We start from the raw sequence: 15,944 nt of genomic DNA on the forward strand, positions 1-15,944 counted from the left end.
CGCGTTCAGCTTATCCCTGCGGTCCAGAATATACGATCGAGATTGTACAAGTAGATTCTCACACATCCTCAATTTTTTTGCCTCGTATGAGTGACAATTCCTTTTAATTGTATCGACGACATTACTAGACTGTGGATTTTACACGGTGATAACATGCGTGCAAATTCAAAGAACTTGTCTATTATTTCCAGCTCGCTGAAATTATTAAAAAAAGAGATTTTTTATTTGTCTCGTCTTTGTTGTAATCGATGAAATCCGCAATCTAGATATTACTTTCAGTGGTTGAAACGAGCATTTACGTGTAAATTACTCCTACCTAGTTATGCCGTCACACATTGGAAACTACCATCAAAGTAAATGTATTCTTAAAAATAGCCTCGCGATAAAAGAAGTATATGTATAACAGCATATAAACAGAAGCGATATATTCTTGCATAAACTTGCATATACGATATTGAACTATTTAAAGTACTCAACTTCAGTTATTCAATCTGCGAAAATATTTACGATTAGGACCACGGAGAGTTTCATTCTTTGCAGGAAATAATCGCCAGATATGCGAAGAAAAATATACATCTTTTTGTAAGACAGTACAAAAAGATTATTAACATTTTTAAACCACTTCCGCGTATAATGAAGTACTAAAAAAGCTAAACTGTATCAGTACGCTATCTTGCTAGCTTCGATTATCGCAAAAGAGCCAAGTGCGCCGACGCGTTTTCGATGCGCGGTTGCATAATTCTGTTTAGATCTAGAAGAACGCAATTTCGGCCCTGAAACGTCGATTTCCAGATGATCGAGCAAAGGAACGACCATAACCGTCCGTGGACCGCTCCTTTCTCGCCTCGCAGTCCGGTTCTTCTCCTCCTCGCGAAGTACCCGGCAATTGTCGCGTATCGTTACATCACGGAACACGGTCAACTACGATGATCGATAGAGGTTAATCGATGAAACGAATCGTTAGCAGCGACAAAGGAAAATTACCTGGCAGTTTCGAGACTCAATAAAATTCCGCGGGCGCCACGCTGACGCGTGGGGGGACACAACTTCTCGAAGCATTTACTTCGCTAGAATTCCTTTCGAACAGCAGAGAACTTAAAAAGTATATGCAAGATCGAAACTTGAGAAGGCTATATCTTTATAAAGAATTAAGTTGTCAGCAACATAGTTACTAAGTCGCCTGATATCGTTATCAACGTTTCGACCGTGACTATGACAGATATACTCCATCAACACTTTGTCTGTAATCATGCCGTTTATGTAAATAGTAAACGCTATTAATTATACGATAAAATCGCGATACCATGGCCACCGAAGGACCGTGATTCTTTGGACAAAGTTGCTGAGAAATACGAAATGAACTATTCTTTTAGCCTTCCAAAAAATTTTCGAAAAAGTTCAAATAATCGTTGGATCACTTGCAAACTTGACCGACTATTATGCAAACACAGATGGCACGATCGATAAAGAACGACTCTAATTAAGGAAACAGTAAGACAATTAAGTCTGAAAGTGTCTGAACATGTAAAATATGCCATCTCATGTGCATAATATAACATCTTCATTTGAATGTTTACTCGGTAACGCAGAGAGAAGTATAGATTTCGTAAAATGCAACAATTAGGCTGCAGATTTCATGCAGAACCTATCCCATATAAATGACTAAGAACATTTTTGCTCTGCGCAAAGATCTGCCGTTCTGGTGGAGCAAGACTTAACTGCTGCATAATGCAGAACGAAAGTCATGCTTCCCAGACGCGTGTAGAAACGGTCAAAGAATAGGCTCGGCGAACTTTCGCGTTAAACACCTCGTCCCAGGCCGAAAATCCGGGCGCGTAACATATCGGGATCGGGGCGATTGCAGCGTCGTCCAGGCGGTAGTCGATGGCCTATACGAGTATAACTATCGCAACATGATAGCTATCGCAATTTCATCAGCGCGCACGCAGTGGCCGACCGTAAAATTGGTGTGGTATTATCGCGATACGTTCGGCCAATAAATTATTCCCGGTACTGCAATCAACCGCGATTGATCCTACTCGAATTTATTTCTAATCGCGGAATCGTCGATAAATCCTGTTTTCCGGTGAGAGGTATCGGGTCGATTCAGGAGCAACGAATAAGAGGATCAGCCGAGAGGAAGAAGGACTCGCGCGGCGGGGAACTCGGACGATTCGGTTGGGCTCCATTTATCGAAGCACTTTTACTGCGAGGAAGCGGACGAGCAACGACGGACGGTGACCGATGCAACAGGCAAAGAATGCTCTAGAACGCGACCCGGTTCGTTTCGATTCCGACACAAGATAGTTGCGAGAACCGAGGCGCGTGCGTGTGCTTGATCGTCGCGTCGCGTGATGTCGCCGTCTCGTTCTTTGGATTGGCCCGATGCCCTGCTCACTCAAGACTTGGGGGCACGGCTGACACATTTGCTCCGATCCCCCGGTAGGGGTCAAATAGAACCAACCCCTTAGATCGCCGCCGATCGTCGTCGATTAATCCGGGCGAATTGTTTCTTTGCCTGTGCTGTCGCCTTCCTCTTCTTACATATTGCCGCCGTCGTCGTTGTCATCGTCATCGTCAATCGAAACCGTGTCCTCCACCAATCTTTATATCTCCCATCTGCCGGGATCGTCTCAATCTTTCCCCCTCGATCCAATGGAATGCCCAACGTCTTGTTTGTCCTCTCGAATTCGGTGAAATTCGAATGATCGAGGCTTCCGGGTGCACGTTCGCAAAGAATTTTATCTCGGTGTTTCGCCAGGATTGCAGCTAGCTTCTTCAGGGTCCTGAAGATATCAGACCCTAATTCGGAATTCGACTAAGTGCTTCGCTGAAAGAATTCTTCTGTCTGATAAACCGGTTGTAGCGGATTGTTGTTAGCTCTGCTCTGTTCCCATTAGATAAAGTTGAAAGAATGTGTCCAGAAAAGGTGTTCACTCGAACAACACGACGGCTGTGTTGATGAATCGAAAGCATCTGATCGGCATCTTGTTTCATTCGGTGCTTGCACGACATACTGGTGATATGAAATTCTAATGAGAAACGTTTCTAGTAAACACACATCGCTATCAAATTCTAATGTTACTTTCTAGATACTACGTACTAGTAACTTACACGATAACCTCGCCACAGGCTGCAATCAATAAAATGAATAGTTTCGACCTTGCGTAAATAATAAAAGCTGATATAAATAGTAAATTAAACTTGTCTAGCACACCGGCAACTAGTGGATAAGTGAAACTCGGCCTCGGTTCACCATCCGATCCGTTTTTAATTTTCAGACGCATGTCTGCGGTGCCAGGCGGAGAGCAAGAAGGACTTCTACGGTCGACAACAGGACTGCGTGGTCGTTTGGGGAGAGTGCAATCATTCTTTCCACTACTGCTGCATGTCTCTCTGGGTGAAGCAGAGCAATCGTTGTCCCTTGTGCCAGCAGGAGTGGTCTATCCAACGGATGGGAAAATAATCACGGAGACGAAACTGACCAGCTTCCTCTCCTTTTCCTTCACACACCCTTCTCTCTTCCTCTCCGATCCCTCCCTTTTTTAAGCCAGTCTTTTCTCACGTTTCCCTAAGCAGAATTCTAAGTATTGTCAGACTCGACGTGCCAGAATCCTCGTCACGTTAAGCGTTCAAAGCAAGGTTCCGTTCAACCTCGATTTCGAACGAAACGTTAACGCGCTGCCTCATACGATCATTACCGGCAAAAGAAAGTCCGTTTCCTCGTAACATATTCCATTCCCGATCGCCATCGATCAAGATATCCCCTCTATCCACTATCGAAACATCATAGACGCAATTACGTACCTAGTCGTACAAAGAAAATCCACCATAGCTTGTTTTTCTAAGACATTTGAAATATCCTCGCTACAATTCAACCACGGCGAAAGAATTTCTGTTTGAGCAACTTTAAACAGAATGCGTTACCGCAGAATGCACGATCTTAGCCGGTAATCCCAAAGCGCAAAGTGCATTCCGTCTCGACACGTCGATCGACGGATTACAAGATCACGCGATTTCTTCGGAGCTAGAAGATTATTCAATCCCCAGTTTGGCGCGCTGGCGCTCGCGCGTGCGCGTTCATTTAAATTTGCATTCATAATGAAACCTGGCGACGTTCGGTATAAACTTCATCGAAAAGCTTAGGTGATAGATGATTGTGGAGCGGTTTAGCTCCACACGATTCGGCTCTGGCGAGTCTCGTAGAGGCACGCGACGGGGCACGTAATCGCGGTCCGAATGCTCGAAGGTCGCTCCTTTCTTCTCCTCTCTGTTCCCTGTTTGCTCGTCGACTGTGTTTCTTCTCTGTTCCACTAGCGTTGTTACCGACATGCTGTTTCGTTCACTTCGTTTCCTCCTTTTCCCACCATCGTATCCCCGCTTTACTTGCCGTCCGGCTGGCGTTACGTCGTCATCGGAGGCTCGACCGGAGGCTCGACCAATCCGGTTGTAGAAGGGTACAACATTGCCTCTGTGTATTTATGACCTCGCCGGTTACCGCCACACCTCTTCTCTCCTCTCTACCCTCTTTCTCCGTGCTCTATCCACTTACCCTGCACCTTTCCGTGCCCACATCTAATGCCCCCCTCTTCGCTCCCCCCTCTCGATGCCCCGCATTCCTCTCGAGCTACGCTGTCTTCGGATTCTCCACCGGTACTCCTTCTCCTTCCTTCTTCCTTCTCTCAGAATTTCGTCTACCCATCTCTCGTCCTGTTAATCAACCAGGCGAAACGCGTTAACTATCTTCCAACGATCTGTTTATCATATTATTTATTTCAATAATGATTGTCGTGATCGATTGTAAATTAATAGCAATAAGGACGCGGGATTGCCTGGAACTCTGTTTACTCGATAGAGTCTACATTTTAAAAAAGTGAAAATTGTGTTTTCCTCTTATCAACGAACGTTTTAGCGTTTTTTTCGACACTCACGCTCTTCTTGCAGATAACACCTTAATTACGTTACGCCCACCTGCGTTCTATGAAGAATAAATCACATCGCTGTTATCGGGCCGTCGTTTTATCAGAATGGGTGTGTTCGATACCGAAAATGTCGTCGGTTAACAGATCAAAATCCATCCGTATAATGTCACAGACAGATGTATTAACGAGATATTAACGAGGATTTTCTGAACGTCAACGTGTTATTGATGCCACTGCGCATGGACTTTGGATCAAATTCGCAAACGGTCGATCGATCGATTACAATAAAAAATCCGCGAGACGACGCCAACGATATGCTGCATCGACATAATTGCAGCACCAATCGGTATTTTTACGTGTAGGCTCAATGAAATAGAGATTGCTTAACCGTCCGATGACGATGCGTGTTCATCGTTCAGTCGATATCAATATCTATCTCCCAATCATGATTAAGTTAAAAAGTACTGAAAAATAAATTGTGAAGCATTGAGTTATAATGTGATGAAATAGATATAGCTCCTAATATGTACTTACCTCACGCAATAATGAACAGTTAAGAAAATTAAAGCCTCATCTTAAGATAACCGTCAAATGTTCTAACGGCTATGTCACGGTTGACTTCGGTTCCGAAACTCCAGCTGTGTTTCCGAGTTCTTCGTATGCGTTTCTAAGTTTCATACATTTACAGTCATATATACGTGAATAAACAACCGGTAATTGCTCCGGTAAAAGCCTAGCAAGTTATTAAGACATACACAAAACCTGTATAGTGCTTGGAGAAAGGAATCTGAAGAACCTGTAAAAACTGCCGCGTCAGAGAAGATGAAGCAAGGTACAGTCTGATTGCGTGCTTTTCCAAATCAATTCACTCGCGTAAAATGGTGGGAATGCAATAAGACTCACGTGTTTCGGCGAAAATGATATTTGCGTGTATGCGTGTCGCGTGCATGTGCGTGCGTATGTGGGTGGGTGGGGTACGTGCGTACACGAATAGACACAAAAATAACAGTTAACCGTTGATACAGAATGACGCAACAGTCATGCAAATTCGTTCGTCACGCTTTTCTTGAAAGGCGAACGTGCCACGAGTCGAGGTCGACTCGAGTCGAGCCTCCGCGTAGCCGGCTTTCTATTGGCTGTACGGGAACGCTCTACCAGAGAATCGATGTGTACATATATTTATGCCCTGCTATTTGTGCTTCTTAATTCCATACATTTTTTCGTCATTTTTTGCTACTGCTTGCTATTTGTTGTATGCGAATAATTAAGTTTTTCCTGAACGTAATGGCACTTATTTTACAAGGCGTATCGATCTATGGAATTATTTCCTTCCTCGGGCTATACATCTTCTGCCTGTATCAGTCACGTAATTTCTCCTCGCAATATGACGCAGGAATTCGTTACGTTTCAAGCCTACAAGAATTTATGGTGTGATGCGTGCACGCATTTCGGGACGGATACGTGCAGACGAGCAGGAACGCAGAGGCGAACCGGCATGCAGCTTCACAGCACGCATTCAACGCACTAGATGCATTCGTATATGTGCGCGTGTGTGTTTTTCACACACTAAGCACAGCCCGGTTTTTTCCTATCACCTTCGAAGCCGCATACTCGGAACAGTCGCCACTCTTTGGGAATGTGTTTCCTTTAATATTCCATCGAATGCTTCTGCAAACAGCGCGTAGCATGAGCCAAGAAAAATTCTTCCGAATGCTTTTGTCTACGTCTCTTGAAACACTGTTCCTTTTTTTTTTTCTTTAAGCGTTGCCGCGTAACGTCTCCCTTGCCTCCATGATATGATTAATAAGAAAACCCCGGTTAACCTGCTAAATTGTCGGGAGACGTCAGTGGCGCCGATGCTCGAGCATAATGAGAAGGTCGATTCGGTCAAACGGAGGCTCGTCGTATTTTACCAATCAGCTAATGGTATTGCAGTATTTTTTGATCCGAATTGTAGTCTGGAAATTCGTATCTGCGTTTGCGCCGTTCAAGACTTGAGAATTAAAACGAATTAGTTGATCCTGCGCATACGGGTCGTTACCGGTTTCGTATTTCTTTTTCAAATTGTTCGACGCGTACTGATACGGAAGATTCTTACGTCATCTTGCAGGAAGTATAAATATTTCGCGTGCTTCAACGCGACACGATAAATTGCTTAGCAACTAACCCCATATTTGGCAATTACTTTTGCTTTTATACACTGGAAATATATAATCACGGTTTGTTTTAGTTAGCAGTACCACGTCTTGTGAAACACTAACTACAAAATTGTTTAAATTGACTTCGGCTCTTCCAGACTTCAAAACATTTATAAGTCTACAATTTGATGTGTTCATTTACGTATTCCCGTAATAGCCCCATTTGTAAAATGAAAGTACAGACTATCATAGAAATTGTAATTCGGTTCCTGTTTTGAAAATTGTATGTTTTCTAATTTAAATATTATTCACATTAAAAATAAAATAAACTAACATTCATACTAAATCTATCTTTATCTATCCATGACATTTTTTGCGATACTTCACTATCTTTTTGATTCCGATGCAAATAATCCACTTGCAAATGTTGAAGCAGTTAACCTTTCGCACCTCATATATTCAAACGCGCAGTTTAATAAAACATTCTGTTAATATTGTGATGGTTATTACAAATGTCGAAGTTGATCTCTAACGTAACTCTAACGTGATTCGAATGTAATCAGAAATTTGTAATACATTCGACATTTGAATGTTAAATAATGAAAACATTGCCTGTTGTCAATAACAAGGTTAAATATGCAATAGGAAAACGAAACATCGTTGAAGTTTTGCATCTTACGTAGGATATGTTTTGATGCTATTGTACAATATACATATCGAATGTCGTAACTGTTAGATAATAGTCTCCTTTTTCTGTTTCCCATGCGATTATTTGGGAATGGAAACATCTTTGTATACTTTGTATTCTTTAATGTATATTCAACTTGTATTTTAACAAACGAGTTACAGTAATTCACTGAAAATCGTCATTCTGAACAGCCATGCTGAATTATGCTAAATAATCAACATTTTATCATTGTACTCTTTTCCTATGTTTCATTATTTTCTTCCTTGTTTTGAAAGTATAATATCCTGTACTACTTGCCAAAACTTTTCAATAAATTTATACTGAACACTTTACAGATTTTCAATGAAACACTGTATTTACATAACAAACAAAAGATTTTTATAGTAAACATTTTTTCTATTTTCTTATTATACGTTTCCATGTTACTTTTCAGTTTGACATTCTACTGTATTCTTGCGTTTGCTCGCGCAGCAGTGCGACTACTTTGCTTGTAAACGAATATACAACAATTTCTTTGTACGTTATTTGTTTCATACAACTGACTGATACTTTTATCTGTTACAAATGTGAGATATTTAGTCAGTTGTTCCTACATGCGTAATAACATTTACATAACTTTGAGACGGTATTTAGTAATATCTACATCTTGTAAATATTCTATTGTTAAGTGTACCTTACATATTCGTAATTGCTTAAATCATCGATGGCTTTCACCCGTCTTACTTTTTACGTCTTACCCGATTTAAATAAATGGCATTGTAAACGATTACGATTCGGTCTAAGACATTCTTACGAAGAATGATTTGTCGCTTGAAATTTTTTGCTAGATTATCGTACGATACCTATAATTGAATCCGGATCTCAAGAGACCAAATTCGTAAGTTTTGCTCAGAATTCTGTAATGGTATTCGGTGTCTAGCATATTTGCAAACTTAACATTCTCTTTTGTTCAATAGTAATAATTCTACATATTGTATTGTTAAAAAACGTTAAATTTAAAATACTTTCAGTAATATCAATCACTTCATCGTAATACTTGATTACCGCAAATGCATCAGTCTCTAGAAGTCGAATGAGTTTTTGTATGCTTGCAGCAATTTTTGTTTGTGAAAGTCAAATAAATTAAACGTAAGCACTAATTTAAAAAAAGAAAAACAAAAGGTGGATCGTTGATGTAACACATTACTGCCTTCTCATCTATGTTTGGTGCTCGAATTCGCGTTATACGCTTTCGAATTAAATATGACTATTCGATTGTGACCTTAAGTACAAGCGTAATAGCAGCGTTTGCGAAGATGTTATCATGATACTAATAAAAATAAGACGACAGACAGACGAGGCACAGTAAAACTGCTATCAAGTTTAAGTAACACGCTTAAATCGAAAGATGAAACGGTGCTCATTACGAAGGCACTTAGTGGTACAATATTATTTTTAAATAACTCGATATAAAAATACTTTTCATGACGACAATGCCCATCACAGGCAACACAGACATTCGTAAATTCTTAACATAACACTTTTAAGGTAAGGCCCCACTGGAATGTAAGATTATCTAACAAAGGCCACTCGAATGTTCTTGGACACTTGCATATTGTACAGCTGTGCTGTTAACGATATGAACATCTCGCTCTCCGTTTATTATTCCTAACATCAAACCGCGGCAGTAAATGACAGACATATAAAAGATTTTTTGCTTCTGATGAAGATAAGTCTTAGGTTTTTTAACAACCAGGATAGCGTCGGGGAAGCTCGATAAACTGGCGAATAAATCCGCAGAGCATTATTCTACAATTTAGTATGTAACAAAACATTCAACGCGTGATCGTAGACATAGTTACTTGCAGACCGACATCTATATTAATAAATCAGTTACCACACTCATACTTCTTTTCATCGACTTGTCAACAATTTGTATGCCTGGAACCCCTCATTAACGGAATCAAGATGCTTGGACTTTGAGCTTGTCTGAGGAACGGATGTTGCAATAATTCCGTTGCCGTAGCTCTCTGTGCTGGGTCACGGACAAGCATTCTTTCGAGAAAGCCTTGAAGCCGTGGACTAACCTGTAAACAATAATCGAATTAACCAATCATCCTCTTAGATCACCCATGATTAAAGGATCCCCTACTAGGCACTGCTCTGGCCCTGTCAAAATGAAGAGCAACAAAGCCACGCCTACTAATGACATAAAAAATTGAATTTCTTTCTCCAACATCATTCACCTTGAGACTTACTTTATGAGAATTTTTTAGTTTCGGTGGAGGCATATCTCTGATACGTCGCATGGCTTGCAAAGGAGGTTCGTTGAAAAACGGAGGTTCACCGTCGACCATCTCGATGATCATTATACCTAATGACCAAATGTCTACCTCGGGGCCGTATGGTAACCTAAACCATAGGATATTCACATGTAATTTCTAATTAAGTAGAAAAAATAAATAAAATATATTCCAGAACTGTACTGCACCTAGATATAACTTCAGGGCTCATCCAGTATGGTGTGCCCACGAGGGACTTTCGCCTGGGTAATTCTTGTGATACTTGGGCGCAAAATCCGAAATCAGATAACTTTACCCTACCATCAGCCGTAAGTAATATAGAGTCGGATTTTATATCCCTATGAATGACGCCTTGAGAGTGTAGATATGCAAGTGGTTTAAGGCACTGGGAGCATACGGTAGCTATCTGACTTTCATCCATGCGAGAATGCGTAACAATATCTGTGAGAGCACCTCCCTCAAGGTACTCCATGACGACCCATAATTCGTCGTCCACCAGGAAACTATCATACATTTCGACAATATTCGGATGATGATAATCTCTCATAATAACCACCTCATTGAAAAGTAACTCTCGCCTCTGCTGCTTTCTTAAGTCCATCTTCTTTACCGCAACTTGTCGGTTTGTATTCTTTTCTGTTGCTATACATACTGTTCCAGTACTACCTTCGCCGATTTTAAGGAAATTTTCCAGATTCTCTCTGGGATCACCTCGACTTACCTAAAAGAAAATTTTGTGTCTATAATTTGAGTTCATTACCAATCTTATACTTTTAGATTTTTGTTGCTTACCACCATCTGCAAAGCTGCCCGAAATTGTTCATGCGTGAGCCTCTGTTCTGCTGCTGTTTGTTTGGTAGAGGCACTTGAACTTGAACCAACCGCTAAATTACCCGAAGATAAGGCGCTCTTCATGTTTTGATTTTGATCCGGAGTCGAACTACTTCCGGAGGACGGCAAGTTTGACTTGGACAAATTATGCATCGATTGAGACACCTCGATGGGCTTCTTCATTTGGGATTGTAGGATCGACGAGTTGTCTTGCATACTATATGCTTGAGAATATTTATTGATGTTATGTGAACTTAATTGGCTTAGTGGCCGCTGAGAAGCTATAGATCCTACTGGTGAAATCTTAGGTTGTATCTTATGTAAAATAACGTTTGGAGCTGCCTGCTGATCTCTTGTAGATGACTCTGTATTCGTCACCTGGTCAACAAAATTAAACTTGTAATTATTGTAATTTCATGCTACAAGTATAGAACAAAGCGAAATATTGCTTACTGGAATGTTTCCATTGTATTGGCCAGACATTGTTATTTGAGAATTAAGTCTATGAAAATCAGGTTCTGCCAGTTGAGGAGTACTAGGATTCGACACAGGGCTCTGTGGATTCATAATTGGACTTAAATTTTGGAAGTTCAAAGATAAATTCGGAGCATTCAATCCAGTTTGAGTTAAATTTGGAGATGATTGCATATTCGGATTAAGATTCTGGAGATTAGGAATCATATTTTGTACATTGGGATTCAGTCCAGCTGTGACACTAGGTGAATTTTGACGTAGTTTATCAACATAATTATGTTGCTTTCCAAAATTAGTGTATCCTTGTATTTGATTAGTATTAGGTGGTACTTCCTGACCTTCTGGTACAGAAGGTGGTAGATTACTATTATGCCTATGGAAATATGAAGAAAAATGTAATAAAAGTTGTGAATATTTACAGTTATATGCCAAATAAAATTACCTGTAATCTCTCCTGAGTCTTGGTGGGCTAGAAGAACGAAGGGAATTGGATCTAGCGACTGTACTAGTTTTAGGCAGTCCATTTTCTGTGGTCTTATCGCTGAATGATATTCTTGCTTTAAGATCATTGTGACCACGAACAATGGTCTTTAAGTCAAGTATTTCTGTAGGTGTTATTTCGCTGGGGTCCACCAAAGGCAATGGACGGTTGGTGGACTTCAATATTTGATTGTTTCCCACAATAGAAGCCCATTGCAGCGGTAGTCCAATGAACTTTCCCTCCCGCTTGTCAAATCCAGTATGTACACGATGCTCAAAGTTTGTGGGAGTGGATATCTGTGGTTTCTTCTTCTTTTTGGCGAACATCGCCACTTCTGTTGTAAATAACATTAATGAAAAAATAATAATGTACCAAGTAGCATGCTATTTTAATTGTTCATACGCCACTTCTCTAAAAATGTGCGAGCAATACGTTAATTGTTCCTTTTAAACAAAAAGAAGTTCGATCATATATGTCATTTTCCGCAACTGTTTAAAATTCGAAGCCTACTTGAAAATATCGAACGCGAATTGCATGAACATTGGGTACGATTAGTTCGTTTCGGGGAGGAAGCTAGGCTACTCATTGTTGTTGAAAATTTCGAGAAATTAATACAGACGGAGGGAAGCAAAATGACAGGAACGCCTACCAGTACGTGATGCGACCGCCTTAAAAGTGGATTCTTTCGGCCGTTGGTTATGTCTTCCAGGGCTCAATCTGTTCCTGTAATCTCACACCAATTCGAGGATACGGTAGACCGAAGATAGTGGCGAAACATATGAAAATCTCGTTGGTAAAATAAGTAAATACGACATTTAGCCTTTCGATAGTTTCGACAGGCCGTTTACACACCGGCGCTCCGCGCGGAGAGCTTACGAATCTTTCCTGGCATTTGGCTCATGACAATTTACTTAAATGTGCGTGAGCTAGCACCTGCAATGAGATTACTACAATGAACACAACGCACGGAAAACTGTGTCGAGAGAAAGCGAATTATCGATCGTGTTTCGAGGAGGGAAAGATTTACCAATTTACGATCACTGTAGCGTGTAAAATTCTACTCGAACGATTACCATTGCTTTTACTATTGATATTATAAATCCGAAAGACGAACTTTTTACATGAAACGAATTGTTCTTGCAGACGACATCACAGCGGACGATTCTTCAAGCTTCGAAATGTTATGAATGAAACCAAAATAGCGTCCAAATTTTTGTTCCATATGATTGAATTTTTTATTCAGTTATCGAATGTTCTTCGTAGGTAACACTGGAAGAGACAATTTTTTATTTTTGGACATTATTATTAAATTGTTGACGACGAGTAAGATATCAATCAATATAAATTCATCTAACTGGATAAACGGCAATTGTTTGTTTAAGCAGACATTGTTTTAAAAAACAAGTTAATTAGCGCTATTGGTGTATTTTGATTTAAATTAAGTTTAACAAATTTTTAGAAACTGTTATAAGTTAATGGCACTTGTTATGTACTTGCAAAAAATGGCTTGCGAGGAGGAATTGCAAAACAATTACACGATAGCATTTCTACGATTACCTTGTTCGAAATGGGGAAAAGTATGGTTGTGCACGATCAGCTCGACCAATCGTTCTACGAAGATATTAAATATGCAGACTCCGCGGTAGGTAAACGTTTTCTCCTTCAGTTCGAAAGTTTAATCGGATAAATGGTTAGCAGAATTTATTTTTTATTCGTGGCTACTCGATGCCACAGGAATCATGCAACTCAACGATAATGTAAAAAATTTCAACCGTGCATGATGTTGCAAGATCAAATATTCAACAGTTTTCTACCCATTTTGATTGCACCCCGTGTTCAAACTTCTCACAGTATTGTTAACAACTTGTACTTAACAGTTTCATCGGAACTTATAGCTAAAAGGGAACGCTAGCAGAACTTATTTCAGTTTTCAAAAATGGTTACTTCTAAATTGTCGAAAGAGATCTACGAAGCAGGTGCAGTTCGCATCGTTCAGTCTTTATAATATTTTCCGGTCGAACAGAATTCAATTGTCTATTGTTTTTACCATCAGATTACGACTGGGCTGTCGGTATTAATCGTAATTGCCTAAGGCTGATTTGCCTTTGGCCTCGAGAGACTTGCGGTAGAAGAAAATTGCTAGACGATCTCTGCGTAATGACGATCGTGCTGATATTTAGCATTTTTGTGGCAATTCCTAGTGTGCTTTTGTTATTGAAACAAAACAACATAAAGACTATCATAGACGATGGTTCGTACTGTATAGCGGCTCTCTCCTTGATACCAAAAATTCTTATTATTCATGCAAAGAGGAGCGGTAAGTTCGTTGATTGAGTGGACACTGCAAACAATTAAAACGTTTCAAATTTGAATTACCATTTGAATTTTAAAAATTCCGATAATATTGGCTCAACCGGTAGTTAATTGTCTAGTAAACTGTTCAGTCATTCTGGAAGTTTCCGTTCTAAGTTATTCATTTTCGAGGAATGAAATTGAGCATTTTTATCTAAAACTGGCTATGCTTCTTAAAATAATACTTAATGCTGCAATAAATAAATTTATTTTCCATTTACAAGTGATTCTAAAGGTGCTAAACATGATGGCAAAAGATTGGGCAAAATCCAAGACGGACGAGGAAAAGAATATCATGTTTTTTTACGCGAACATTGCACGAGTTGTTAGTGCCTTTGGTTACGCATCTGGATTCATTGCGATATTTCTGATAACTATTCTACCACAATTTGGCATACAAGTTCGACACACAGAAGAAGGGTTGGACATGTTCCCGTTTCCGTGTTACTACGTTTTCGACGTCTCCCAAAGTCCCTACTACGAAATAATCTACATTATACAAATTTTCATGATGGCGCTAATTCTATTGTCGTATATCGGAATCCACATGTTTTTTGGTACTTTATTCCTTCATATATGTGGTCAAGCTAAAAATCTTCGTGTTCGAATTGAAAATGAAAAGAAATTTGACGATTTTAAGAGAACTATGACATCGATCGTATTGGATCACTTGCGAGTTATCAGGTACTTTGTCTAGAATTTTGCAAGTTGAGAAATTCTTTTGAAAATAATTAGACCTTCTTTGGTCTAGGATGGTGAAAATGATCGAAAGCACCTTTTCGCAGATCCTCGTTACTATGATAATTATATTTGGAATAATTACTTGTGCTTACTTGACGAGCATAATTTCCGTAAGTAGATATTAAATGTTACACGATAATTTTGGTAACAAATCAACACGAATTTTTTAGATGTTCGCTGAGAAAGACTCGATCTCTCTGACGCGGCTGTTCTATCTGGTGTTCTCGATTTGCACCAATCTCATTCAAATGTTATTTTATTTTGTTACCGGGCAAGAGCTAGCGAATCAAGTAAGTAAACAGTTTGTTTTTCGTTTGGCTGGTCTTCGGTCTCACGCATCTATTCGGCTCGCCAATGACGATTATGAATGTTGCGTTCAAAGTCCGAAGGTATATATGACGCCACCTACGAATGCGGATGGCTGAATTTAAAGTCAAACGAAGCGAAGAGTTTGATACTCATTATGGCCAGGTCGCAGAAGCCGCTTATCGTTACCGCGGGAAAACTGTTTCCCGTCACCTTTCTCACGTTTGGTGCCGTAAGTTGGTTCTTCCTTCATTTTCCTTCTCCTCACTTGTTTTACTAGCCCACAATTTTGTAGGTGATGAAGCTATCCTTCAGCTACGTATCTTTCTTACTTACGATGCTATAATCACGAGCGTCTGGAAAAAGAGACGCTAATTACTTCATTGAATGTATCAAGCCGCTGTTAGAAGAATCATTTACATTGATGCTAGACGTGTAAAATACTTGTATCAATAAATATCAGGCACCGAGGGGTTATTTAAAAAATAAATATCTTCATTTATTTACAGAAGAGGAATTCGCTTAATGTTGGAATTAAGTAGAATCTATTAAGGAGTTTTTTGAAAAACGAAGTTTTCCATTTAGTAAAGAAACTAATAATGAAAACAGGTGATCAACGAAAGCTCGTTACGAAACTAGAAGATGCCTAGTAGAGGAATCCTTACAAGTGTTTCGTTTCCATCGAAGGTCCATCGTTTATTTTAATTATAACAAGATATACCGTGTGCG

At 39.8% G+C, this 15,944-nt stretch overlaps 3 protein-coding genes across 6 annotated transcripts in view; 2 read left to right on the forward strand and 1 right to left on the reverse strand.

Moving 5' to 3' along the window:
- LOC144476606 (RING-box protein 2-like) overlaps positions 1–10,248 on the forward strand; it is a 35,175-nt gene extending 24,927 nt beyond the window's left edge. The window contains exons 2-4 of one of the 2 annotated variants that reach the window (XR_013495055.1): positions 3,282–5,754; positions 10,004–10,134; positions 10,206–10,248. Coding sequence is in view for 1 of the 2 variants with exons in the window: in XM_078193726.1 (XP_078049852.1) it covers positions 3,282–3,466 (185 nt within the window). In the remaining variant the exon portion in view is untranslated. Of the gene's footprint in view, positions 1–3,281; positions 7,382–10,003; positions 10,135–10,205 lie in introns of those variants that run through there. The other variant, XM_078193726.1, reaches the window with a different exon arrangement.
- Mbt (serine/threonine-protein kinase PAK mbt) lies at positions 7,421–13,178 on the reverse strand. The gene is made up of 8 exons (XM_078193716.1): positions 12,844–13,178; positions 12,466–12,749; positions 11,778–12,150; positions 11,315–11,708; positions 10,823–11,239; positions 10,219–10,751; positions 9,986–10,139; positions 7,421–9,814 (listed from the first exon to the last, which is right to left on the reverse strand). The coding sequence occupies exons 3-8, from the start codon at positions 12,140–12,142 to the stop codon at positions 9,653–9,655; spliced, it is 2,025 nt and encodes a 674-aa protein (XP_078049842.1). The 5' UTR covers positions 12,143–12,150; positions 12,466–12,749; positions 12,844–13,178; the 3' UTR covers positions 7,421–9,652.
- Positions 13,179–13,195: 17 nt separating this feature from the next.
- On the forward strand, positions 13,196–15,650 carry LOC144476605 (odorant receptor 10). 3 transcript variants are annotated; one of them, XM_078193725.1, is made up of 7 exons: positions 13,196–13,458; positions 13,870–14,133; positions 14,393–14,852; positions 14,920–15,019; positions 15,080–15,199; positions 15,292–15,447; positions 15,511–15,650. In XM_078193725.1, exons 2-7 carry the CDS (start codon positions 13,974–13,976, stop codon positions 15,559–15,561), a joined length of 1,047 nt encoding a protein of 348 aa, XP_078049851.1. In that variant the 5' UTR covers positions 13,196–13,458; positions 13,870–13,973; the 3' UTR covers positions 15,562–15,650. The 3 variants fall into 3 exon arrangements, with proteins under 3 accessions (XP_078049851.1, XP_078049849.1, XP_078049850.1); XM_078193723.1 differs by lacking the exon at positions 13,196–13,458 and adding an exon at positions 13,474–13,792; XM_078193724.1 differs by lacking the exon at positions 13,196–13,458 and adding an exon at positions 13,474–13,792 and having other exon boundaries at positions 13,870–14,067.
- Positions 15,651–15,944: the final 294 nt, after the last annotated feature.

Source organism: Augochlora pura, chromosome 10 (genome assembly GCF_028453695.1).
Source record: "Augochlora pura isolate Apur16 chromosome 10, APUR_v2.2.1, whole genome shotgun sequence".
NCBI classification, from domain to species: domain Eukaryota; kingdom Metazoa; phylum Arthropoda; class Insecta; order Hymenoptera; family Halictidae; genus Augochlora; species Augochlora pura.